The sequence below is a fragment of the Musa acuminata genome, chromosome BXJ3-2, assembly GCF_036884655.1.
Source record: "Musa acuminata AAA Group cultivar baxijiao chromosome BXJ3-2, Cavendish_Baxijiao_AAA, whole genome shotgun sequence".
NCBI lineage: Eukaryota > Viridiplantae > Streptophyta > Magnoliopsida > Zingiberales > Musaceae > Musa > Musa acuminata.
In genome coordinates, this window is record NC_088350.1 from 33,718,616 (window position 1) to 33,741,741 (window position 23,126).

Sequence of the window (23,126 nt, forward strand, 5' to 3'; positions counted from 1 at the left end):
CCAGATTAATAATCTAAGATATATGAGTATGAAAATAATTGATCAAAAAAATTGTAACCCCCACTTCATTTTATTAAATATAAATTTTTATATTTAGTCATAAATAAATATAATATTTTTATGAAATATTTTATGAGAATATAGCCTCTAACCATCTCTAACAATCGCCCTTTTACCTTTTACCCATAAGAGATAGCACATAATCATGTATCTGATACATAAAACAGATAAAACGTAATCTTTATTTTTTTTCACTCAGAATATCATGTGATAACTAAGTATCATGTGATTAGTTGACGATATATTTACTATCATTTTCTCATTTCTCTATCATAAAACCAATTTCTGAAAGTACAACTATTGCTCATTCATTACAAATCCTAGTATGGACAACCGAGAAGGTAGGTATAAAGGCATACCATTTGGGTCGCTTTCAAATTGAATTAAAGTATACATCTTAGAAATCGAATTAAATGGATGCATGTGCTTCGATAGTTGGATCTAACGTGACGGATTCGATCTATTTAATCCAATGGTTTGTAAACGATGGATGAAACGAAGGAGAAAGAGCCGCACACATGCATACAGACATATATCAATTGCCTAAGTTTACTTTGAGGTCTTCCTTGGAAAGAAAGTACATCGCATGCATGATGACACCAAAAGAATACATGTGCCATCCATCTTGGTTAAAGGCCTAACTTTAGGCAGATGGACCCACGCGGATGGTGGCTTATGGTTGGGTCAAGTCCTCCACGTTGACTAATCGTGTGAAGTGGACTCGGACCTTACAAGCTCGGACCAGATAGAGTGTAAGCGTTAGTCAAAGATAAAGACTAGTTTGTGTAGGTTTATGTGCATCTCAATTGGCATACAAAAGCATGGCTTACGTTTCCTTTTTGTTGCACGAAAGAGCTCCCTCTATCTTCAACCTTCATCTATTCAATCCTTAATGATCAATGGTCTCCTTTTCTCTGTCTTATAGATCTCCTCTTGGAAGACTATGTAACGAAAGATAACGATCTCAATCGTCTTCAGTGGAGAGAGAAGAGAGAGGTCGGCAGCGAGTGCGCCATTGCGGTCCGTTCACTTCTGGTCACCGCGAGAGCCGTGGCAAGTGAGACGAACGCGTGGGTAGGCTGTCGAAGCCGAAGGCACAGCCCCCGTCCCCGCTTCCCTCTCCTGCACCCCGCGGCTCTTCTCGCTGCTCCCCAAAAAGCTCCGAGGAACCTCAGACCTCATCTTCCCATCGCTAAGTGTTCGATCACGAGTCACGTCCACCCATCTCCTTCGCCCAGCAGACACAACATTTGCCGTTGCAGAAACGGACGAGCTTTTCTTTCATGCATAGCTTTGATGCGCATCGCTGTTTTGCATGCCAACTCTGAGCTTCTTCTCTGTGTCTGTTCCTTTCTGCTGCTTTTGCACGGCTTCAGTGGATCACTGAACGCTTAATCGTATCGTTAAAGATGGGATTTTTAACGCGGGACTCCATCGCTTGCCTCTGCGCCGCCGTCTTGGTTGTCTTCCTCGTCTCTCCCCCTTCGGCGGCCCAACCGCTGTCCCCATCCCAGTACAAGACGCTCCTCCGCCTCCAGCGCCTCTTGGAGTACCAGCCGCCGCTCGCCGGCTGGTCCAACGCCACCGCCTTGTGCTACCTCCCCGCCTCCCTCTCCCTCTCCATCTCCTGCTCCGGTGGCCGCGTTACCGGACTCTCCATCGTCGGCGTCGCCGACCGGCCCCTGTCAGCCAACTTCTCCTCCGATTCCTTATTCACCACCCTCGCCAGGCTCTCCGGCCTCACCACCCTCTCCCTCGTCTCCCTCGGCCTCTGGGGGCCGCTCCCCGGCAAGGTGGACCGCTTCTCCTCGCTCCAAGTCCTCAACTTGAGCTCCAATTACTTCTCGGGGCCGATCCCACCGGCGATTTCCAACATCACCAGCCTCCAAAATCTCTGCTTGACCGGGAACTCCTTCAACGGGACGGTTCCTGACCTCAGCCCCTTGACGACTCTCACCGAACTGGACTTGTCGGGGAATCACCTCGGGCCAGAATTCCCCTATGTGAGCAGTAGCCTTGTCAGCTTACTCCTTCAAAACAACAGCTTCCAAGACCGTCTCCCGCCTCGACTCGCATCCTTCGGCCACCTCCAGAAGCTGGATTTGTCTTCCAATCATCTCCATGGATGGATTCCTGCGTTCTTGTTCTCGTTACCGTCAATGCAGTACCTCGACTTGTCTGGCAACAGGATGACGGGAGAAGTTCCGGCGAATTCGTCCTGCGGCAGCAAGCTCGCATACGTTGACATCTCAGACAATCTTTTGGTGGGAGGCCTGCCTTCATGCATCCAAGCGAATTCCTCGAACCGAGTAGTACTCAGCTCAGGGAACTGCTTGAATTCAGATGATTTCGAGCTCCAGCATCCGAATTCTTACTGCAATCAAGGCGCGATGGCCGCGATTTTGCCTTCGGCAAATAAAATCAGTGGATCCAAGAGCAAGCTGGGCCTTATACTTGGCATTGTTGGGGGAGTCGTCGCTGGTGCAGTGCTGATTGGATTACTGGTCTTCTTGCTGTTTAGGAAGATAAGAACAGAGGATGCAGAGGTCAGCACCTTTCACACACCCACTGCAGGGAAATCTCTTATGCAGGTTGCGCCAAGAAGTACAGCTGAAGCAAGTAAGAAGGATTTGTCGATTCAGTTTCTATTCTGATCTCATCGAAACTCGCTGATGCCAAATTTTGATCCTTTTTGAAGGGCACATGTCTCATGCAATGCGGATAGGGACTCTTGGGCTAATGCCGTATCATGTTTTCAGTATGGAGGAGCTTGAAGAAGCGACTGATAGTTTCGATTCATTAAACTTGATCGAAGATGGTCCTCGAGGACAGGTATCGATTTGAACCTGCAAAAAAATTTAGTTATTTTTGTATCAAATAATAACAAACTCAAGCTTGGAAAAATTCTCATTGTTTACCAGCCTGCTTGCTCTGATTTTGCCTTCAGAATGTATTGGTAAAAACTCTCATTTGCATCTTTTGCGGTCCAAATTTTGGTTCTTGTCCTGTTCATTTTTTTCCCTGCTGAATGAAACAACTGAGGATCAATGAAGATGACTGGTTTTTCTGTCTCCTGCAGTTAAAAACACTAAATCATAGTGCATGCTGCCATGCTTTCATTTGAAAAGATATTGTTTCTAAGGACAAGTGCCAAATATTTTGTATATCCAAAGACGAAGGACTCAGTTCCCTGATTACAAAATATTGGTAAATAAGAAATCATAACAAAATCAGTCTGCATGTATGCGAAAGACGAATAGCAGCATTATATGCAGAACTTTCTGCAATAATATCTTTCAAAAAAGCCAAGGCAATAATAATTCATTTGGAAATCCTAGATGAAGACATCTGTTATCAATATGTGAACAATTTTAAGTCAAATAAACCTCATAATTTATGTGGATATTTTTTCACCATGATTGGACCTTAAGAAGGTTGAGTGTCTCTATTATCCATGGGATGCACTCAAATTATTTCTAGCAAAAGACCTCATAGGCAATAAAAGGCTCTCTACTAGGTAGAAACATGAACCTGATCATTTCGTATACATCATTTGCTATAAGTTTAGCTTGTAAGGTTTCATTTTTAAGAGAACCCAAAGATATCTATCGCAAGGCTATTATACAGTGCTGCAATCTATTATGGAGTCTGTTTAATGGTTCCCTCTCTTAAATGATACACGCTGGTGATGGAGATGATAAATACTAAATTTTCCCAGCATTCAACATTTCCATTTCATGTTTCACTTTATTTCTTGTCATAACCACCTGAAAAAAATATTTTGCTGAACTCTCTAAACTGTGAATGTGTGTATTCTCAGTCTTACAAAGGTTGGCTCCGGGATGGCTCTTGCATCGTCGTTAGATGCCTGAAATTGAAACAAAAACTTTCACGACAGAGCCTACTTCAGTATATGGAAATTGTCTCGAAGCTCAGGCACCGTCATTTAGTCAGCATTGTCGGACATTGCATTGTTAGCAGCCAGGATGGTGCTAACACTATGGATACCATCTTTCTTGTATCTGAGTACATCAATAGTGGAACTCTGAGAGATCAACTTAGTGGTAATAGCAAAGGCAAAGTTTCTCTTGATTTATATGAGGTTCATGATGAAACTAGAGGATTTCATTACTATTGTTTTATTAATGACTTGTGCAGAATGGAGAGAGCACGAAACAATGAAATGGCCGCAAAGAGTGTCAGCTGTTATTGGAGTTGCAAGGGGAATCCAATTCTTACATACTGTTGCAGTTCCTGGTATTGTTGGAAATGATCTTAACATGGATAATATATTGTTGGATCAAACTCTCACCGCGAAGATTCGCAATTACAATCTTCCAACACTTCCAAATTTCAAAAATAACAGGGTAATGCATCAATGATTCCAGCTGAAGTTGTTCGATTATGTTCTGTTTTTTAATTGTATCTGAGTCTCTATCTTTGATCTATCAGGTAGGCTGTGACATCCCTTTGACTAATGCAGCCGATAAGGGAGATCTTGGCAGGTAATATATCTTGTCCGAATGATTTCAACCACAGTACATGCGAAGATTCATTTCAGCCAATACATGGTCATCTTGTTAAAATCCTAATTAGATTGAATCTAAATTTATCTTTTCTGTTCTTGCGGTATTTGCAGTGTCGAGAATGGTGAAAAAGAAGATATTTATCAGCTTGGGCTCATTCTTTTAGAGGTTATCACAGGGAAATCAGCAGGGTCTAAAAATGAGTTAGATTCTCTCAGGCATAAGGTAAAAATGGACTTCTCCTCTGACTTAAGTTGAACATAAAGAAAAGGAAAGAAAACAAACGTCTAATGTATCACCCAAAAGATAATATCTGCATAGTTATCGGAAATGAGTGTTAAATTTTAATGGCATCTGCAAAAAAAAATAATTGTTTTCTGTTAAAATGATCAGTAAATAACATGTCAACTGTGGCAACTTATCATATAGCACATGAACTACTTGTTTCAGCTTCAGAAAATTTTAGTAGAAAACCCAGCAAACCTGAAAGGACTCACGGACCCTGCAATTCGCAAAAGTTCTGCTCTCGACTCCTTAAGAACAGCAGTGGAAATATCCCTCAGTTGTACATCCAGAGATCCTAAGCAGCGCCCATCGATCGATGATGTACTATGGAACTTGCAATACTCTGTGCAGGTCCAAGATGGCTGGACAAGCAGTGAAAGGTTAGACATCCAAATCTAGTTCCGGAACTGACTTCCTACTCTTCATTCTCCGGTGGTGATACAAAAAACTTGGTGCTATCTGAAATCACAGTGGTATGATGATTTGTATATTCACATGAGCAACTTTATATACAAAATAAGATTGCATTTGTACATTATGCGATCAAGTTGTTCAAATATATGAGAGCTTTGCTGAAGGTATACATTATAGCATTCTGTATCTCAAGTGCAGTTCAAAAGTGTTCTTACCATGGAGTAAGGTCACTAGAATCATTTCTTTTATATGCATTAGCAAAACAATATAATCATGAACGTGCTTTGAACAGTGGACAATATTCTGTCAGATAAATGCATTTACTGAACTCGAAGATACCAGCGACAATCTTTGTAGATCATCACAGTTTGATCAGATGAAGATGGCTGTTTCTGAAAGAAGAGGATGTTCATAGCAAACATGAAGCCTTCAAAATATGCAACCTGATATTGAGTTTTCATACTTACCAAAAAAAGGTTCAGTTTTCAATGTATCATTCTAGTTCACAATGGAATTCATTTTAACATGGAAAACCACAAATATTTCGGATCCACATTTCCATGTGAAGAAAAAAAAAAGAAAAGATCGAGCAGCTCCTACTTATGACTGTACACAAGTCTATATGTTGTAGTCAAAATTCAGTGTGTTGGAAAGGTTGTAAATGTATCAATAAGAGTTAGCAAATGTGTCCATGGAATGTATGAATCAGTCTTTGAGATGCAGATATAGCTGTAGGAGGTGATGAGGTCCAGAAGACAGACATGTTTACAAGAGCCGGAATATAAATTCAAGAAAATCCGTGGGGCAAGAAGGAACAAATTTCATCCTTGGAACACCATTTAAATTTGATTTATCAAGCTGCTTATTTTGGTGAATTAGCCCTGCCAAACTCAAATTCCATTTGGTATCAATTGTTATGAGCCTATAATCACACAAATTTTTATACATAAGGATCATTGGATCTACCAAAGAAAATAAGTAAGATAGTACTACTGCTGTCACATTGAAAGCAAATGGCATCAGGGCAAGTACATCAACAGCTATATTTTCTAGTGTCATAAGGATCATTGGATCTACCAAGGTTAAGATGTTCTTTACCGATCAGTGGTTACCGAACAAAGATGAAAGGTTCATGCATGCCCTGCGGGAGCTAATGAGATTTAACCAAACAAAGTAAATACAGTATCGAAATACGTACTTGAAGAAATCTCCGATGTTCTCTTTCAGCACACCCTCCAACAGAATCATCAGGAAATCAACCTCCGCCTGTTCGACGAAATGCCAGAACCGGCAGTTAGCCAAGGATCAGAAACCAGAAGCCGCAAGAAACGGAGCCGCAAACCTCGACCAGCCTTGGGGCGGCGCCAATTCTCGGAGGAGAAGGCGAAGACGGTGAGCGCCCGGATCCCCCCACCGGGACGACATGTCGACGATCTTCTTGAGGGCGCGGTACCCAGCCACATGCCCGACCGACGCCGGCAGCCCCCTCGCCCACGCCCAACTCGAATTCCCGTCCATTATCACCGCCACGTGCCTCGGCAGCGATCCCGCCTTCAACGGAGACGGCAAAGAAGCTTCTTACTTCCTCTGCTTCTGTTGCTCCTCCTCCTCCTCTCTGGCCGCCGCGGCGTCCGCCGGAAGCGCGCCAACGGGGGAGGCGCTTAGTAAAGGAGAACCGCGAGAGGTGTGGGAAGTTGAAACCAAAGAGTCGTTTGTCATATTTCTTCCTCTATTATTAACCCGAAGAAGAGGAGGAAGAGTTGAAGAGAACTGCTTCACAGCAGACGTGAAGTAGAGAGGCGACGCCATGCTTCCTTCGATATTGCAACGTCAAGTTGATTCTAATATATATATATATATATTCTAAGAAAAAAGTCAAAAATTTATTTATTTTTACTATGTATATATATATATATATATATCTTCGCCCTATTATCCTTATCCTCGAGGAAAGAAGATAATTATATTGAGTTGTCCCCTCTCCTCTCCTGTGTAGCCTATTGTGCTAAGTGTTATCCATTCTTTGTCATTATCATCAATAGTGCTAAGTGTATGAGATGAAAATATTGACGATAAAAGTGAGAAAGAAAATGGATAGCGAGGGTCTTGAGACAAGGTCTTAGTGATTGATAAAGATGAAGCTATAATCAGGTGGACAAGGGCGAGGACACGCTCGATGATACTAGATGAGAGCAAGGGTAGAGACAACGAATGAGGGAACGTTGGTAGCAATGGATAAGGCAACAAAATGATGGGACAAATGTTAGTAGTAATATTATTTTTTTAAAAATAAGTGGTACTATGCACTAATAAACCAAAAATAAGTGCTCTTATAGAAAAAAAAAAAAAGGGTAAAAACTTGATTTTTTTTAAAAACTGATACATGAATATAGACATGACATAAAAACTGATGACATTTATCAGTTCATATAAGTTTTTCTTCTTTTTTTTCCTAATGGATTCGATGCCCTTTTTTTAATGATATAAAATGCTGTTTAAATCATAAAAAAATTCTTACGTAGAAAAAAAGAGAGTAAATAACAGTCGTATACTTCGGTGAAGAGTTTGTGTGCTTAAAGAAAAGAAAAATCAGAAAAACAATTTACAAGAAAAAAAATTGATTAAAAATTCGTCCGAAGGACAATCCATCATCAAAGCTGCATCAGTCCCTTCGGTTCATTCATTGTGACTTGACATCACAGTGGAAAAGGCGTTGTACGTCTTATGGCTTTCAATTGTCGGATCCGACAAAAGCTAACGTGAGTACGTAAGTACCAAAAAAGTACAAACACTCGTCATCCACTGCAAATACGTCGACACTTTGTTCTATCTGTCCTTCCAATCATCACTCCATCAACCACATCTTTGTCAAATATATTTTATTTATTAATAATTTTTGATTCATCATAGATTCATTTTCTTTTGACAATCGATTGAATGGATCGAAACTCTCATTCTCTTTCTTTTTTTATTTAATTAACTAAAATATAAAAATGATAGGTAAATACTACAATTAACATCTTTATCATCATTCCCATGCTAATTAAGTATTATTATCTGTCCTCACGACTAAGAACAAAGAATCTAGGTCGTCCTAGTTAATTCATCTCACATTCGACAAAGATAACAATATCATCTCATACCTTTCGATGTAATTTTATTTATTTATTTTTTAAAATTTATCTCATAATAAACCACCATCTCGATCAAGTTTTATCCTTTGTTACCTTAAAACATTTGTTTATGATGAGATCTATTTATTAAAAATTAAGCATTTCAAATTTTATATTATTTTACTTTAATAGAGGATGTTTACATCCGAAACATTGATATGATATTAATGTAATGAATCAACATACAAAAGTTATTAGTATGAAACTTCATCTAATAAGTTTTTTAAAAATATTACTAAAGATAATATGAGGTTGCAAGATCAAAACCCGCCTTTATCTTGTAAAGAAAAAAGTTTTATGACATTTAACATTTGTGTCACGAATATAAAAAAAAAAAATTAAATAATTGGGAAACTCAAAGTTCTAAAGCTCATTTTGTATTGTAAGTTAGGGCAATCAGAAATATAGCCTTTGTATTAGATCCTATTGATATCATCCAATCGACAGGAAGCATATTTCTAGTTGACCTATGTTGAATATTTTACCAATTGCTTATAAATAATTTAACTGTTTGCTTCACAACACATAAGCACCAGTGGTCTAGTGGTAGAATAGTACCCTGCCACGGTACAGACCCGGGTTCGATTCCCGGCTGGTGCATACAGCATTTTTTTGTGTGAATCTAAATTAATATAAACACTATAAATGGTTGAAATGTTCGCACTGATCACGAAGCACCAGTGGTCTAGTGGTAGAATAGTACCCTGCCACGGTACAGACCCGGGTTCGATTCCCGGCTGGTGCATAGTATTTTTTGTGTGAATCTAAATTAATATAAACACTATGAAGTGTTAAATTGTTTGCACAAATCACGAAGCACCAGTGGTCTAGTGGTAGAATAGTACCCTGCCACGGTCCAAACCCGGGTTCGATTCCCGGCTGGTGCATATAGTATTTTTTTCGTGAATCTAAATAAATATAAACACTATGAATGGTTGAAATGTTTGCACTAATCACGAAGCACCAGTGGTCTAGTGGTAGAATAGTACCCTGCCACGGTACAGACCCGGGTTCGATTCCCGGCTGGTGCATTTAATTGTATTTCTTTTGTTAATTATCTACTCATAGTAATTAATATATGCTCTATTTGCTCATTGGTTGGGTGATTTATTTTAGTTTTAATACAACCATCGCAATTTGTATCCTTTAATTTGTTTTAATACAACCGCCCTAACATTCCATCGCATTCTTATCACGTCTAATTCGCTCTCCTACCCACGCAGAGACTTCTCTTCAATTGGAAACGGGACCCACATTAATAGCTTCAACGCTTGCAATTACGATTGTAGGTAAGAGTGGGGTAATTTGGGCGAGGGTGCGGAGTTCGGACTTTAAAGCAAAGGATTTACTGCAAAACATTCATTCACTTACCCGCATTTCGACTTCATCGTGGTTTGACTCGGGACCCACAATAACATCTTCGACGCTTCCAATCACGCATGGGTGTAATAGATCCTTCTCGAACCCGGTCCACACCACGAAATGGTCGGTTCAATTGCACGCTCTGCCACCACCTCAGCCACGTGCCTGGACTCAGCTTTCCGGGCCCCAGCGCATCGGACTATCTGGACCGCAAGCCGGGTGGACCATAGCTGGATCGACGGTTGAAAATAATTGCTAGTCCGGCGAGACATGCATCTCTAAGCCCTTTGGATTAGATGGTTCTAGAAAAAGCGACGCCAACCGGGCGACGCTTATATGTGCGCCCTTCCCCCCTCCCCTCGATTTCTTCTGCGCCAGGGGAAACCTAACGAACGACGACGAATTGGTGGATTTCGATCAGGAGTGAGAGCTCGAGGAAGGGGTTGGGCACCACTTCGCACCATCTCTGTGGTTTCCTTGAGGTACGATCCGATACCTCCATATTTTTTGATCCCCTCGCGTTTTTTCGCCTGAAATCCTTGACCTTTTGCGATGCTTCGATCAATCACTTGCCCATTTCGCTCGATTCTCGTTAGCTGTTTTGTTTTCTGCTGCTTGATCCGTTCTTACGCTCTTGGTCAAACTTTATATCATATGGGCGGTCAAGTCGCTCTGTCTTACGGTTACCATCCCGTAGGAGTGTTAGAATTGGATAACAGGATCTAAATTTTGCGTGCGAAAAATGTGTTTTTCTTCGTCTTTCTTGGGGTCTTAATGACTAAAAATCGTGTATTGCATGCATTGGTGCAGAGATCCCCGTTTCTTTTCGTACCGGAGACTCTATTTATATATATAAAACATGAGCGTCGTGGGATTTGATGTCGGGAACGAGAGCTGCATCGTTGCGGTGGCCCGGCAACGCGGCATCGATGTGGTTCTTAACGACGAATCGAAGCGTGAGACCCCTGCCATCGTCTGCTTCGGCGAGAAGCAGCGGTTTATTGGGACTGCCGGCGCCGCATCGTCGACGATGAACCCCAAGAATTCGGTCTCGCAAATCAAGCGCCTGCTTGGTCGGAAATTTTCAGATCCAGAGGTACAGAAGGATATCCAGTCTTTTCCCTTCAGGGTAACCGAAGGGCCTGATGGGTTTGCGCTGATCCATGCAAACTACCTTGGGGAGCAGAGGGCGTTCACTCCGACGCAAATTCTTGCTATGGTTCTCTCTAACCTGAAGAGCATTGCTGAGAAGAATCTAAATGCAGCAGTGGTCGACTGCTGCATTGGAATTCCGGTTTACTTCAATGATCTCCAGAGAAGGGCGGTGATGGATGCTGCTACCATCGCTGGTCTGCACCCTCTCCGCTTGTTTCATGAGACTACTGCTACTGCATTGGCATATGGAATCTATAAGACGGACCTGCCAGAGAATGACCAGCTTAATGTAGCTTTTGTCGATGTGGGTCATGCAAGCATGCAGGTGTGCGTCGCTGGTTACAAGAAGGGACAATTGAAGATCTTGGCACATGCTTATGATCAGTCTCTTGGTGGTAGAGATTTTGATGAAGTGCTCTTCAGTTACTTTGCGGCCAAGTTCAAGGATGAGTATAAAATTGATGTGTATCAGAATGCCCGGGCCTGTCTCAGGCTCCGCACAGCCTGTGAGAAGCTGAAGAAGGTTCTCAGTGCAAATCCAGAGGCTCCACTGAACATTGAGTGCTTGATGGATGAGACGGATGTGAGAGGCTTCATTAAAAGAGATGAGTTTGAGAAGATCAGCATCCCCATTTTAGAACGCGTAAGGGGACCTTTAGAGAAGGCTCTTTCAGAGTCTGGGCTGAGCGTGGAGAATATTCACACAGTTGAAGTTGTTGGGTCAGGGTCCCGTGTTCCAGCTATTATCAAGATTTTGACAGAGTTCTTCGGGAAAGAGCCTAGGCGTACCATGAATGCAAGTGAATGTGTTGCTCGGGGCTCTGCCCTCCAGTGTGCTATTCTGAGTCCCACATTCAAAGTGCGGGAATTTCAGGTACAAAGTTTTTTGCTTTTCTCTTTTATCGCGTGAAATTTAAAATTTAGTTTAATGCTAATCTGAAGTATTTTTTATTTATGTGCTAATACAATTTCCTCTGGTGGCTACATAGTGGTTTTTTTAATACTTTATCACTATAGCTCTTAACAGTTTATCACATTCTAGTTTATTATGTTTAACTTTGCACATCTTTTTTCTCATTATTTTTATTGTTAACATTTGTTTTTTGGTTTAAGCTTATTGATTGGTCAACTGTTTGGAAATTTCTGGGATGGGCAAATATAAAATATTGTTATTTTATATATATCAAAGGGAGTGGTCATCCAGAGTCGAGACACCTGATAACAAGACCACTGATGATCCACCTGGGTTGTCTGGGTACATTTAGGATACACATGAATGCATTTCTATATGTGATATGGACTGAAGGGAGCTTTCTATGTATTTTTTATAGTTGATGCTTCATATTTTGTTCTTTTTGACATCATACTTTTATTTATTTATTTTTTTGAAGGTTCATGAGAGCTTCCCTTTCCCAATAGCCTTATCATGGAAAGGATCTGGCACTGACTCTCAGAATGGTGGAACAGAAAAACAACAGAGTACAGTTGTGTTTCCAAAAGGGAACCCACTTCCCAGTGTCAAGGCTATTACATTCTTTAGATCTAGTACAATCACTGTTGATGCTGTGTACACTGACTCATCTGATGTGCAAGTTCCAGCCAAGATCAGCACTTACACGGTAATTAATTGACTTATACCAAGAATATGTTGGTAACTTTTTTTTCCGCTGGACGTGCTTACATTATTTTTTATTTTTATTTTTTTGGAGTGGAAAAAATTTATTTCTAAAAATTTTAAAAACAACTTCCATTTATTTCATCCCCTTGAGCACATGGTAGTGCTTGCTCGGCTCATAGATTTCTATGACAATTTTTAAATATTGTTTGGCAGATTGGACCTTTCCTGTCCAGCAAAGGCGAGAAGGCTAAGCTGAAAGTAAAAGTTCATTTAAATCTCCATGGAATTGTTTCCATTGAGTCAGCTACTGTAAGCACGGAAAGCATTGAATTGTATTCATTGACCTTTTTATTTACCTTTTACCATGAGATCATTTTATTTGTACAGATGTTGGAGGAGGAAGAAGTTGAAGTACCAGTCTCAGCTGCAGTGGAGCCACCGAAGGAATCTACAAAAATGGACATGGGCGAACTCACTAATGAAGTCTCAAAAACTGAAACTGATGTAAAAATGGAGGACTCGAAGAATGCAGCTAATAATTCTTCTGGTGAGGTTGACACTGCAGTACCAGAGTCTGATGAGAAACCTGCACAGATGGAAACTGATAACAAGGTTTGTAACTTATACTTGTTTGCCTTATGCTAAGCTTAGTTTTGACTTCTGGCCTAAACTTTTCATGCCTATTTGGGTCAATATTTGTTTTTTCTCTATATGTATGTTCTTTTCCCTTAACATTCAAAGATATCTTGATCTTTTTTTTTTCTGCTAATTGATTTGTCAAGTTTAGCTTTTGTCCTTTGGTGACATGCATTTTCTTTCGTTCATCTTTTGTGAAATTCAAAGATAATTGATTTTACTCATGGAGGGCAACCTGGACCTTAGCATCTGCTATTGATAATCTAATCAGTGCAAAATTTTCAAGGCATATCTTTTTTACTAAATTGTATCTTTCATTTTCCTAATTTTTTTAGCTAACAGAATTTTCATGCTCTGACAGGTTGGTAATGACTGCCACCTAACCTGGTTTGGCCATTATACTGGTTGCCTTCTAACAAATTTCAGGATTAGTGCTTAGCATGCAAGATGCACATAATTAAGTTACCTGAATTTTGAAATTGCTGTTAAAGCATATTACCATTAGAGATTTTTGCGTCACTATAGCTTTTCTGAACTCCTTATCACAAAAGTTTGTAGTGCATTGTCTAAGAAATTCAATTTATCGATCAGTCTGCCGGGCCAATCTAATGAGTGGGTCCTTCACCAATGTGTGGGACTGGGGCAGGCCAAGTTGTTCAGCTTTACTGATGCTGAAATTGGTTAACCTGCTACGCATCTGAGCTCACACTTTTAAGTCCTCTTCAATATATGTCTGAAAGTTTTTAGTTAACTTGAGATGCATATTAAGGATCTTTGACTAAAAAAATATAATGTTTTGAGTAAGTTAAATGTTTGAAGGCTGAGTGAATATCAAAAGATCAAGTGGGCCCTGTAATTTTTTGGTTGTTTGCATTTTTTTTTAAAGCATTTTTTTTGTGTTCTGGCTAATGCTTTCATTTAAAAGAAGCTGGAAATTGCAGAATCACTATCTTGTTTTGTTTTGGTTATTATTTTAAAACTAACTTGGAATGTACAAAATCACTATTTTACTGATTTATTCAATTATGAAGCTAGTGCCATCCTGGTGGGGAATCTAGTAGGTGATGTGAATAACTAGTATACTTGTGAATTTGGTGCTTTGACTCCAGTGCTTCTTTCCACCATATCATTGTGAGCTTAATGAGCTTCACTTTAATGGATAAACTGAAACCATATCCTGCTACTGAGATGTGTTTTTTCCCCTCTTTTATACTGCTGATGGCAATTTTTTATTTCAGACTTAAAATACTTTTGTTCGTCTTCCAAGGTTTTGAAAATTGCTTTTTTTTAAAATTAGATTCTTAAGATTGCATGTCCTTCAGGTTGAAGCACCCAGAAAGAAGGTAAAGAAAACTAATGTACCTGTGGTGGAATTGGTTTATGGTGGGATGTCGGCTGAAGATTTGCAAAAGGCTGTTGAAAAGGAGTTTGAAATGGCCCTTCAAGATCGAGTGATGGAGGAGACCAAAGAGAAGAAAAATGCTGTCGAGGCATATGTCTATGACATTCGAAACAAAGTAATATACATATCTCAATATTTCTATTGTGTTACAGATTTGCTGGCTATTATATAAGAACTAATAATTGATCTTTCATGTTCAGCTTTATGATAAGTATCAGGAATTCGTAATGCCATCAGAGAAAGATGAACTTATTGCAAAGCTCCAGGAAGTTGAGGATTGGTTGTATGAGGAAGGCGAAGATGAAACGAAGGGTGTTTATGTTGCCAAGCTTGAGGAGCTTCAAAAGGTACAGTATTTGCCTTAAGTCTTGATCTCTGAAAAAATGCTTCAAGATTTGGTGTGTATGGTGATGGTTTGTGTTGGTGCAGCAAGGTAACCCAATTGAGGTGCGTTATAAGGAGTGGACAGAGAGAGGTCCTGCAATTAATCAACTTGTTTATTGCATCCATAGTTTCAGAGAAGCAGCCTTGTCGAAAGATCCTAAGTTTGATCACATTGAAGTAGCAGAGAAGCAGAAGGTATGATATGTTTTCTCCACCTGCCAGGTTCTCTCTCTCTCTCTCTCTCTCTCTCTCTCTCTCTCTCTCTCTCTCTCGGTAAAGTTATTAAAGTTGGCAAGAAATGGTTTTTTTATCATAGGCAGTAAAATACCTATAATCATGAAACTTTGGTTATTCGCTTCTTTTATTAATGTAATACGGGGTCTGTGTATTAAGTCTTTATTTCCCAGAGCAATAACATTCTCTATGCGTCTGGCACATGCTGTGTGTTCTCTGTTTGATAAATTGCCTTCTGCTTAGATGCTTCAGATATTATAATTTAGGTGCAAATATATAAGGGACTCATGCATTGATGCTCTTATGCTATTTGTTTGATAGGTTGTCAGTGAGTGTAGCGAATCAGAAGCATGGCTTAGGGAGAAACAGCAGCAGCAGGATGCCTTACCCAAATATGCCACTCCGGTTCTTCTCTCTGCGGATATAAAGAGAAAGGTCGAGGCACTAGACAGGTGCAATTTCTCATAAGAAGTTAATCTTTTACTTACTGGCTGTGTTTTCAGTACATGTGTTCGATAGTAATATCTGCCTGCTAGTCATTCATTCTTTGTCTTCCTTTGGCTTGAGTTGCTTGATCAGGTTTTGTAAACCAATAATGACAAAGCCGCGACCTGTTCCAGCAAAACCGCAGACCCCACCAACTGCTGCACCCGGAGAGCAATCTCAAGCTCATGAAGGAGAGAATGCATCAGGGGAGCCCATGGCCGAAGAGGACAGTCATGCACTGCCTCGACCAGCCCCAGAGCCAATGGACACCGACAAATCGGAGACTGTACCTTCAGCATAGAAACATTGGTACCATGCTTGTCATTTAGCCTTCTACTCCAAAATCGTCTTCGATGTCAGCATTCTAGCAACAAGAGATGGTTTCTTCTTAAGGTCTTGAGTGCACGATCGAGATATTTCTCTTAGAATTGAGCCGATGTATTGAACAGAAAACCCTTAGATTCAGATCCGAAACCCCACGAGAAATTTTTTTTTTTAGTGATTCATTGATGACGGGGAAGTGCAAATTTTGAGCAGCCCCTTCTTTCCTGTGTTTTCTCCTCCCCGAAGCATGTATGACTAGTGATATTTCCCATGTCATAGTTAAGCTGCTTTTGCCACTGCTCATCTCCACCACTGTGCATTCGATATTGATTTCTTCTCTAATTTCAGGCTCAGCGGGAACATCCTCTGCTCCTCATCTATTAGTCCTGTGGCGTCATCACCACCATATTGCTATCAGGTTCAGTTCGTAACTTGATGTAGGGTTAATTATAAATCATTCAAAATTAGTATAATATATCGAAAAACAATAATGTAGGGTTAATTACCTACCATTGAGAAGATTACAATAATATCATTCATATCATCTCCCTATTGGTCTATGCCCAGTCAAAAAATAAACTGATTCCAAAAATTCAATTACATATTTGAGTGCCTAAAACGGAATATTCAATTCAACTAGCGATACATGTTTTAATTATTTAGGAGCAAATGCCAGGGGTAAGTGATGACAGTGCTGAAGTCGAGTCTTTGGTTCTATAATAAGATATTTACCAACTTACCTAAAGTAAATTGTGATGAGATCTTTACCAACTGGTCTAACTAATATTTTAATTATTTTATTTTTTTAAAAGATAAGTGGTGATCTTCCGAATGAAAATGGATTGTATTAATTGAAAATAGCTCTAATCAATTTTTTTATTATTAATTTTTTTTATCAAATGATACCCTCCTAATTACTTTTTACCTGAAAGTATTTTTTTTCTTTTGTCAATAGGATGAAAATGCCTCTATATCTTTCACTAAATGCCTCCGACCGGTGAGAAGAAGAGGAAAGAAAGGAAATAAGAAGAGAGAAGATGGGGATTATAAATTATTAAAAATTTACTTTTTCTAATCTATACTGGACGGGACGTGCTTGACTCGTGGTTATCACGTGCGAGATAAAGGCGTGGACCTTTTTTTGAGTTCGGACACAGATTCTTTTAAGACGATAAATGCTACGGACACTTACAACAGAGCCCCACCACGATACCCGGAATATCCTGACCCTCCATCACATGCTGGCCTTATCATCACCGTACTTTCTTGTGTTCGCTTTTCTCTGCGCCCGGGTATTCGGTTGGGTTTTGTCTTGGCCTTGACTAACGTACTGCTCGAACTCAACCCCGTGTCCCCTCGATGCCTCAACCCCATCACCCCTTCCATCGCCCCGCAGCTTCGGTCTCGATGTCTCGGGTCGAAGACGCTCCGCCCAATCCCCAATTCCTCTACTCCTTGCCTCCTTCTCTTTCTGTTCCCAGTTTCTCCGATTAGCTCGTTGGTTCCCAGGAGCTGGTCCGAGCTTGTTGTTAGATTGGACAGGTCCGTTGCTCGGCATTGTTGGGGTTTGACCTCTCTGCCTCTTGCTTGCTTCTTGATTTGGAGCGAAAGGTATCTACTCTGTGGCTGACAAGAGCTTTTTCGAGCTCTCGCATTCCGCCGAAATTTGCGGGGTTTAGGATGATGGTTAGGGTTTTCTGTCGAGTTCTTGCTTAGATATAGTAAAATGTGAATGAGGGGTCGAAGACATCGGAGCCAAGGATTACCTAATTGATCTGTTTAACTATGTTCTAAGCCTTTGACTTTGTTGAGCGAGCTTCAAATTTTGCGGAGATGCATCTAGATCTGACTACAATATTGTTCCTAGTGTGAGTTCAAGATTTGGCGGAGATAAGTCTGGATCTGATTATAATAGCATTGCTAGTTTGATTATGTTAGACGAGATATGGAGGAAATCAATAACAAAGCGGATTTACATGGAAATGCCTTGCGGCCTCTAGCAATTCGAACGCCGGGAAGTATGAAGTCCACTTTGTCGGGGAAATCTACTCCTAGGAATTCTGCTCCCTACCGACGGTTGCATACTAATAGAACCCCTCGAAAAGATTCTAAGGCCTATTCCAATTACATCCGAGGCAACAGTGTAGTGCTCTGGCTATTGCTCATAACTTTATGGGCTTATATAGGATTCCATGTGCAATCCAAGTGGGCTCACGGTGACCATCGGAAGGCAGAGCTCACTGGGTATAAGAGCAAGGCAGGTAGTGCTGACAAAATGGAGAGCACGGTAACAGCTGAAAATTTTAACAATTCTTCTGGGGAGAATCTTGTAGTATTGGAAGGAAAGAACTTGACTTCGAAGAAGCTTGGTCATACTTTGGTCAAGAAATTGAAAGAGGTTTCATCAAAGCAAAATACTACTAAGAAGAGCAATAGAAGAATGGTACGTAGACTACGGAAGCTTGGGGGCAAGCTGAAAGGTTCAGTGGCGGAAGATAGAACTGGTGCGCTGGAGGAAGGTTTGATACCAAGAAAAAATACTTCATATGGGATGATTGTGGGGCCATTTGGCAAGACTGAGGATAGAATTCTAGGTTGGAGTGCTGATAAAAGGAGGGGCACTTGTGATAGGAAAGGGGAATTTGCCCGCTTTGTTTTGTCACGGTCATTTGTGTTGATATTTCATGAACTGTCCATGACGGGAGCCCCACTCTCGATGATGGAATTGGCGACGGAGCTTCTGAGCTGTGGCGGTACCGTCTCTGCTGTTGTGCTAAGCATGAAAGGTGGGCTAATTACCGAGCTTGACAGAAGAGGGATTAGAGTACTTAAAGACAGGGCGCAGTTCAGCTTCAGGACTGCCATGAAAGCAAATCTTATTATAGCTGGATCAGCTGTCTGTTCATCCTGGATAAGTAAGAAATAGTCAAATTATGCATTAATTTATTAGATTCTGTAAGATAATACATTGAATTCTACTATTGTGCAACTTCTCTAGTTCTTTACATGTTTCTTTCCTTTTGTACTAAATGCTGCTGAAACATGAGTATGCGGTAAGTTCATAAATAAATTCTAGTACATCTTACAACTTAAGGGATTTGATGATGTTATTATCAATCCAAGTATAAAATAATTTATTTCATAAAATTTTTAATTGTTTTTCTCTAATCCAATAAATATGTTTTGTGTGTGGTTATCAAGTTTCTGATTTTCCTGACAAATCTACACTGCCATGCTAACCACGAATGCTTGATTTTACTGTTGTAGACCAATATCTGGCACATTTTCCAGCTGGGTCAAGTAAAATCATTTGGTGGATCATGGAGAATCGACGAGGATACTTTGACCGGTCAAAGGATATGCTTAGCAGAGTAAAGATGCTGGCTTTCTTGTCTGAGTCACAATCAAAACAGTGGTTAACTTGGTGTGAAGAAGAACACATTCATCTAACTACGCAACCTATGATAGTTCCTCTTTCTCTAAATGATGAACTGGCCTTTGTCGCTGGCATTCCATGTTCCCTGAATACTCCAGCATTCAGCGTGGAAAGCATGCTAGAGAAGAGGAATACATTAAGAGCTGCTGTTAGGAAAGAGATGGGCTTGGGAGACAACGATATGCTTGTGATGTCCTTGAGCAGTATAAACCCCACAAAAGGTCAGCGATTATTTCTTGAATCAGCTCTTTTGGTGGCTGAACATAATGTTTCCCTGGAAGTGTTTGAGAAAAACAGGTCATTTGCTGAGAATTTTCCAGTAGTTACTCATCAGAACAAGACAATCATAACTGTTGAGCTTAATTCTAGCAGTATCTCACAGTCAATCAAGCAGGATAATGTCCAGCAGGGTAACACTACCAGTGCAGCATCTAAGAAGAGGAGGAGGAAACGCACAAAATTAGCAAATATACTTTCCTCGGGTAATCACACTTCTAACAGTCTGACAAGAGAAGATCAACGAAAACTAAGGAATTTGCTGTCTGATAGTAAGGCCCAAGAAGAGCAGCACCTTAAAGTTCTGATAGGTTCACTTGGATCCAAGAGCAACAAAGTGCTTTACGTAAAATCGATGCTGAGACTTCTATCTCAACATTCAAACCTGTCAAAACTATTGTTGTGGACACCAGCAACTACACGGGTTCCCTCACTTTATGCTGCAGCAGATGTTTATGTAATAAATGCCCAGGTGATACAGGATTAGTTAAGATAACATGTCTGTACACCATGTATAATATTTGTTTGTGATGATAATCATTAACTTCATTGTTCATTTTTCTCTTCATTTTCACATATATCTCGGTAGAATCTCACTATACTTTTGATAATACTTAAATTTTTTTTTTTAATATTCAAATCTATGACATGGGCATTCTGTTCAAACTTTTCATTTTTTTCTCCTTTTATGTTCTTTGTTATAGTTCTAGGAGGATTTATGTAGATCTTTGTTATCTATATGTCTCTACTCATTAATGTTCATATCCCGGTAATCATTACACAGGTTCCAATTTATGTTCCGTTATAAATAATAATTCTCCTGTGATTTCTGCTTTGTCATCAACGAAGTCTCAAACTATGCCTTAGCATCTTCCTTTCTGATCTCATTTGTGATTCTTAGCTTCTCAAGTATTATGGATGTTCATGGTTACCCTAAGGATCTCATTTGTGGCTAACTTTGACCTAAGAAACATCCAGTGCCTGATTCATGCACCTGATCCTTTTTTAAAACACCTAAGTAAAGGTGCCATTAGTTCAGAAGTGATAAATCAAAACTAATGTTGTATACTTAATAGTGAACAATCATAAGTCAAGGAATCTTTCTGTATGTTCTAATCTCCTTGAGGATGGCCTTCTCACTAAAGGATCCGTGGGACAACCTTCTGCTATTATCTTTGTTTGAGCCAGATCCGATATCTCTGGACAGATATATTTAAATACTATGTCAAGTTATAACCTCTTTTAAGACCAAATGTGGTATAAAAATTAAATTGGAGGAAATCTGTGAAACTGTCCAGCGGTCTTTTGATGAATATGACAGTCACTCTTTCTCTTGATTGTGAAGCATAATAGCTTGTTTCTCTACTTGTCATGTCTAGAATTTTGATCGCTTCACTATCAGCCCAGAAAGGAAAGATCAACATCCATGAGTCGTTGGATAACAAAAGAAGGAAATGAATATACTGTTTGATGTAGGTTCCAAGAGTAGTCAAAAGCTGAAAACTTTTAATTTAGCTGCACATGATCCAAAATTTTGTAAATTTGCCTATTCTCATCTCTCAAATTAAGTGTAGATGATTTGCTCCTTCCACCACGTTGCTGGATATTGTGTTGAGACAAATAGGAAAGAAATAAATAATTCTTCAATATCATTTCATCGAATGTCAGGTTTGTGCAGACTCAAAAAGATGGGACTTTATAGCTTGTTGTTTTTATTGTCGTCAATTATTTGATGTACTATTTTTGTTGTTTTTTATTATTTCATGTAATACGACTCCATTTTTATATTGTTTGATAACCATTTGACAATTTGGTATACAGGGACTTGGAGAAACATTTGGGAGGGTTACAATTGAAGCTATGGCTTTTGGCCTGCCGGTATTGCCACTCGAAATCTTATGTTTCATACATTTACACTCTCATTCCAAATTTATTTTCAGTACAGGGTAATGTTTCTGTTGATTGATGACCTTGACATTTAAGCTCTCATTCTAAAGTTGAATGCATATGTACTCAGAAGTAAACACCTTTAGATAAACATAAATTACTCAGAACCAACTTTTAGTAAAGAATCTTAAATTTCAAGGATAACTCAAGTTTATATCGATATCTCATGTTAAACTACTACACACCCTTCTTATGATCCCACCATAAAGCAAGAAAATAAGACTTGCCTTTTCACTTCCATTCAAGATTCAAGAACTTAATGCACACAAATCTAAGTAGGATCATGACTTCAATCGCGTTGCTTTACCACAATGCTAAATGCTGATAGATATGAGAGTGCAACTTACATTTAACTTCACATTGAGAAGAGTTGGTTATGCTCCATCCAATGGGCATGGAACATAATTTGTGCTAGACAGCACGATCATTTCCTTTTCTAATTCTAGGAAAAGCTGGTAGCAATCTCGAGCATTCGTCCGAAGTGATTAATCTGTCGATCCTTTCCAACCATTTGAAAGAACAAGCAAAAGAAACCCAATATGAAGTCAAAAGAGAAACTTGTCAACAATTCCATATTGTTCCTATAGATGTAGGGCAGCTTACATACAAAATGCAATAATCGAGATCTGTCTTATATTCTTGGTAAGCAAATTTTTTCTCTATAAATTTTTTTCAAATTTTTTTTCTTCTTGTTGCCTGCGGAGCAGGTTCTTGGAACAGATGCAGGGGGCACTCGGGAGATTGTCGAGCACAAAGTGACCGGCCTTCTGCATCCAGTTGGGCAGCAAGGAATACAAGTCCTGGGCCAGAATATTCAGTATCTGCTGAGCAATCCATCAGCGAGGAACAAAATGGGAATGCTAGGAAGGAGGAAGGTGCAAGAGAAGTACTTGAAGAATCATATGTACAACAGATTTGCAAAGGTCCTCGCCAAGTGCATGAAGATCAAATAACAAGATTTATTGGCTTTCACCGTACTGCATTTTAGATCGGTTGTGAGTTGCCACTGCACCTTGCGACTGGTGAGCCTGTTCAAACCTGTTGAAAATTTTCCATTAATCTCTTATTTATTTTCCATTTCCATCTGATCCACAGAGGAAATTAATCCTTGATTCTGAGCTCACTTCATCTTAACAATACTGTGCGTCGATTGGATGCATTAAATATATAAATTGAGTTATTACCAGAAGGCCTTCAAGTCTACATGACTGATCAGAAGTTTCCAGGATTTGCCGGAGCTCTCATCAATGATTTGCTGGTACGTCGACTAACTTAATAATTAAGAAAGTTAAATTATGCAAATGCCTGCCTTCGTCTCCTCCACTTTGGAGGAGCTTTGATGCCCTAAACTTGAGTTACAAACACTCTTTGTTATGTATTTGTTGAAGCTGAGAACATAAGACAGACC

The 23,126-nt window shown here is 39.8% G+C and overlaps 3 protein-coding genes, 1 long non-coding RNA gene, 4 other non-coding genes and 1 pseudogene across 9 annotated transcripts; 7 read left to right on the top strand and 2 right to left on the bottom strand.

Annotated features, from left to right (window-relative positions):
* Positions 1–591: 591 nt before the first annotated feature.
* LOC135631288 (uncharacterized) lies at positions 592–3,104 on the bottom strand. Its single transcript, XR_010494339.1, has 2 exons — positions 2,979–3,104; positions 592–2,906 (listed from the first exon to the last, which is right to left on the bottom strand). It is a non-coding gene; the product is annotated as an uncharacterized LOC135631288 (long non-coding RNA).
* Positions 925–5,563, top strand: LOC135631287 (probable LRR receptor-like serine/threonine-protein kinase At1g14390). Its single transcript, XM_065138833.1, has 7 exons — positions 925–2,679; positions 2,759–2,892; positions 3,881–4,124; positions 4,219–4,427; positions 4,513–4,565; positions 4,700–4,811; positions 5,037–5,563. Exons 1-7 carry the CDS (start codon positions 1,470–1,472, stop codon positions 5,268–5,270), a joined length of 2,196 nt encoding a protein of 731 aa, XP_064994905.1. The 5' UTR covers positions 925–1,469; the 3' UTR covers positions 5,271–5,563.
* LOC103976589 (uncharacterized) lies at positions 5,195–7,094 on the bottom strand (annotated as a pseudogene).
* Positions 7,095–8,987: 1,893 nt separating this feature from the next.
* Positions 8,988–9,058, top strand: TRNAG-GCC (transfer RNA glycine (anticodon GCC)). Its single transcript has one exon. It is a non-coding gene; the product is annotated as a tRNA-Gly (tRNA).
* Positions 9,059–9,132: 74 nt separating this feature from the next.
* Positions 9,133–9,203, top strand: TRNAG-GCC (transfer RNA glycine (anticodon GCC)). The gene has a single exon. It is a non-coding gene; the product is annotated as a tRNA-Gly (tRNA).
* A 71-nt stretch (positions 9,204–9,274) lies between these two features.
* On the top strand, positions 9,275–9,345 carry TRNAG-GCC (transfer RNA glycine (anticodon GCC)). Its single transcript has one exon. It is a non-coding gene; the product is annotated as a tRNA-Gly (tRNA).
* Positions 9,346–9,418: 73 nt separating this feature from the next.
* On the top strand, positions 9,419–9,489 carry TRNAG-GCC (transfer RNA glycine (anticodon GCC)). The gene has a single exon. It is a non-coding gene; the product is annotated as a tRNA-Gly (tRNA).
* Positions 9,490–10,142: 653 nt separating this feature from the next.
* LOC103976454 (heat shock 70 kDa protein 14) lies at positions 10,143–16,355 on the top strand. Its single transcript, XM_009391656.3, has 10 exons — positions 10,143–10,302; positions 10,631–11,849; positions 12,367–12,594; positions 12,807–12,902; positions 12,981–13,205; positions 14,552–14,746; positions 14,832–14,978; positions 15,061–15,210; positions 15,571–15,701; positions 15,829–16,355. The coding sequence occupies exons 2-10, from the start codon at positions 10,680–10,682 to the stop codon at positions 16,034–16,036; spliced, it is 2,550 nt and encodes an 849-aa protein (XP_009389931.2). The 5' UTR covers positions 10,143–10,302; positions 10,631–10,679; the 3' UTR covers positions 16,037–16,355.
* Positions 16,356–17,388: 1,033 nt separating this feature from the next.
* Positions 17,389–22,907, top strand: LOC103976456 (uncharacterized). 2 transcript variants are annotated; one of them, XR_010494615.1, is made up of 5 exons: positions 17,389–18,974; positions 19,327–20,243; positions 21,593–21,649; positions 22,426–22,740; positions 22,814–22,907. XR_010494615.1 is itself a non-coding variant. In XM_009391657.3 (4 exons), exons 1-4 carry the CDS (start codon positions 18,005–18,007, stop codon positions 22,669–22,671), a joined length of 2,190 nt encoding a protein of 729 aa, XP_009389932.2. In that variant the 5' UTR covers positions 17,389–18,004; the 3' UTR covers positions 22,672–22,795. The 2 variants fall into 2 exon arrangements, 1 of the variants encoding a protein (XP_009389932.2); XM_009391657.3 differs by lacking the exon at positions 22,814–22,907 and having other exon boundaries at positions 22,426–22,795.
* Positions 22,908–23,126: the final 219 nt, after the last annotated feature.

Coding starts and splice junctions, on each gene's coding strand:
- LOC135631287 (XM_065138833.1), top strand. CDS start 1,470: ATGGGATTTTTAACGCGGGACTCCATCGCTTGCCTCTGCGCCGCCGTC. Junction 2,893..3,880: donor AAGATGGTCCTCGAGGACAG/GTATCGATTTGA, acceptor GTGTATTCTCAG/TCTTACAAAGGTTGGCTCCG. Junction 4,428..4,512: donor CAAATTTCAAAAATAACAGG/GTAATGCATCAA, acceptor TTGATCTATCAG/GTAGGCTGTGACATCCCTTT.
- LOC103976454 (XM_009391656.3), top strand. CDS start 10,680: ATGAGCGTCGTGGGATTTGATGTCGGGAACGAGAGCTGCATCGTTGCG. Junction 14,979..15,060: donor AGCTTGAGGAGCTTCAAAAG/GTACAGTATTTG, acceptor GTGTTGGTGCAG/CAAGGTAACCCAATTGAGGT. Junction 15,702..15,828: donor AAGGTCGAGGCACTAGACAG/GTGCAATTTCTC, acceptor TTGCTTGATCAG/GTTTTGTAAACCAATAATGA.
- LOC103976456 (XM_009391657.3), top strand. CDS start 18,005: ATGGAGGAAATCAATAACAAAGCGGATTTACATGGAAATGCCTTGCGG. Junction 20,244..21,592: donor TTTATGTAATAAATGCCCAG/GTGATACAGGAT, acceptor TTTGGTATACAG/GGACTTGGAGAAACATTTGG. Junction 21,650..22,425: donor CTATGGCTTTTGGCCTGCCG/GTATTGCCACTC, acceptor CCTGCGGAGCAG/GTTCTTGGAACAGATGCAGG.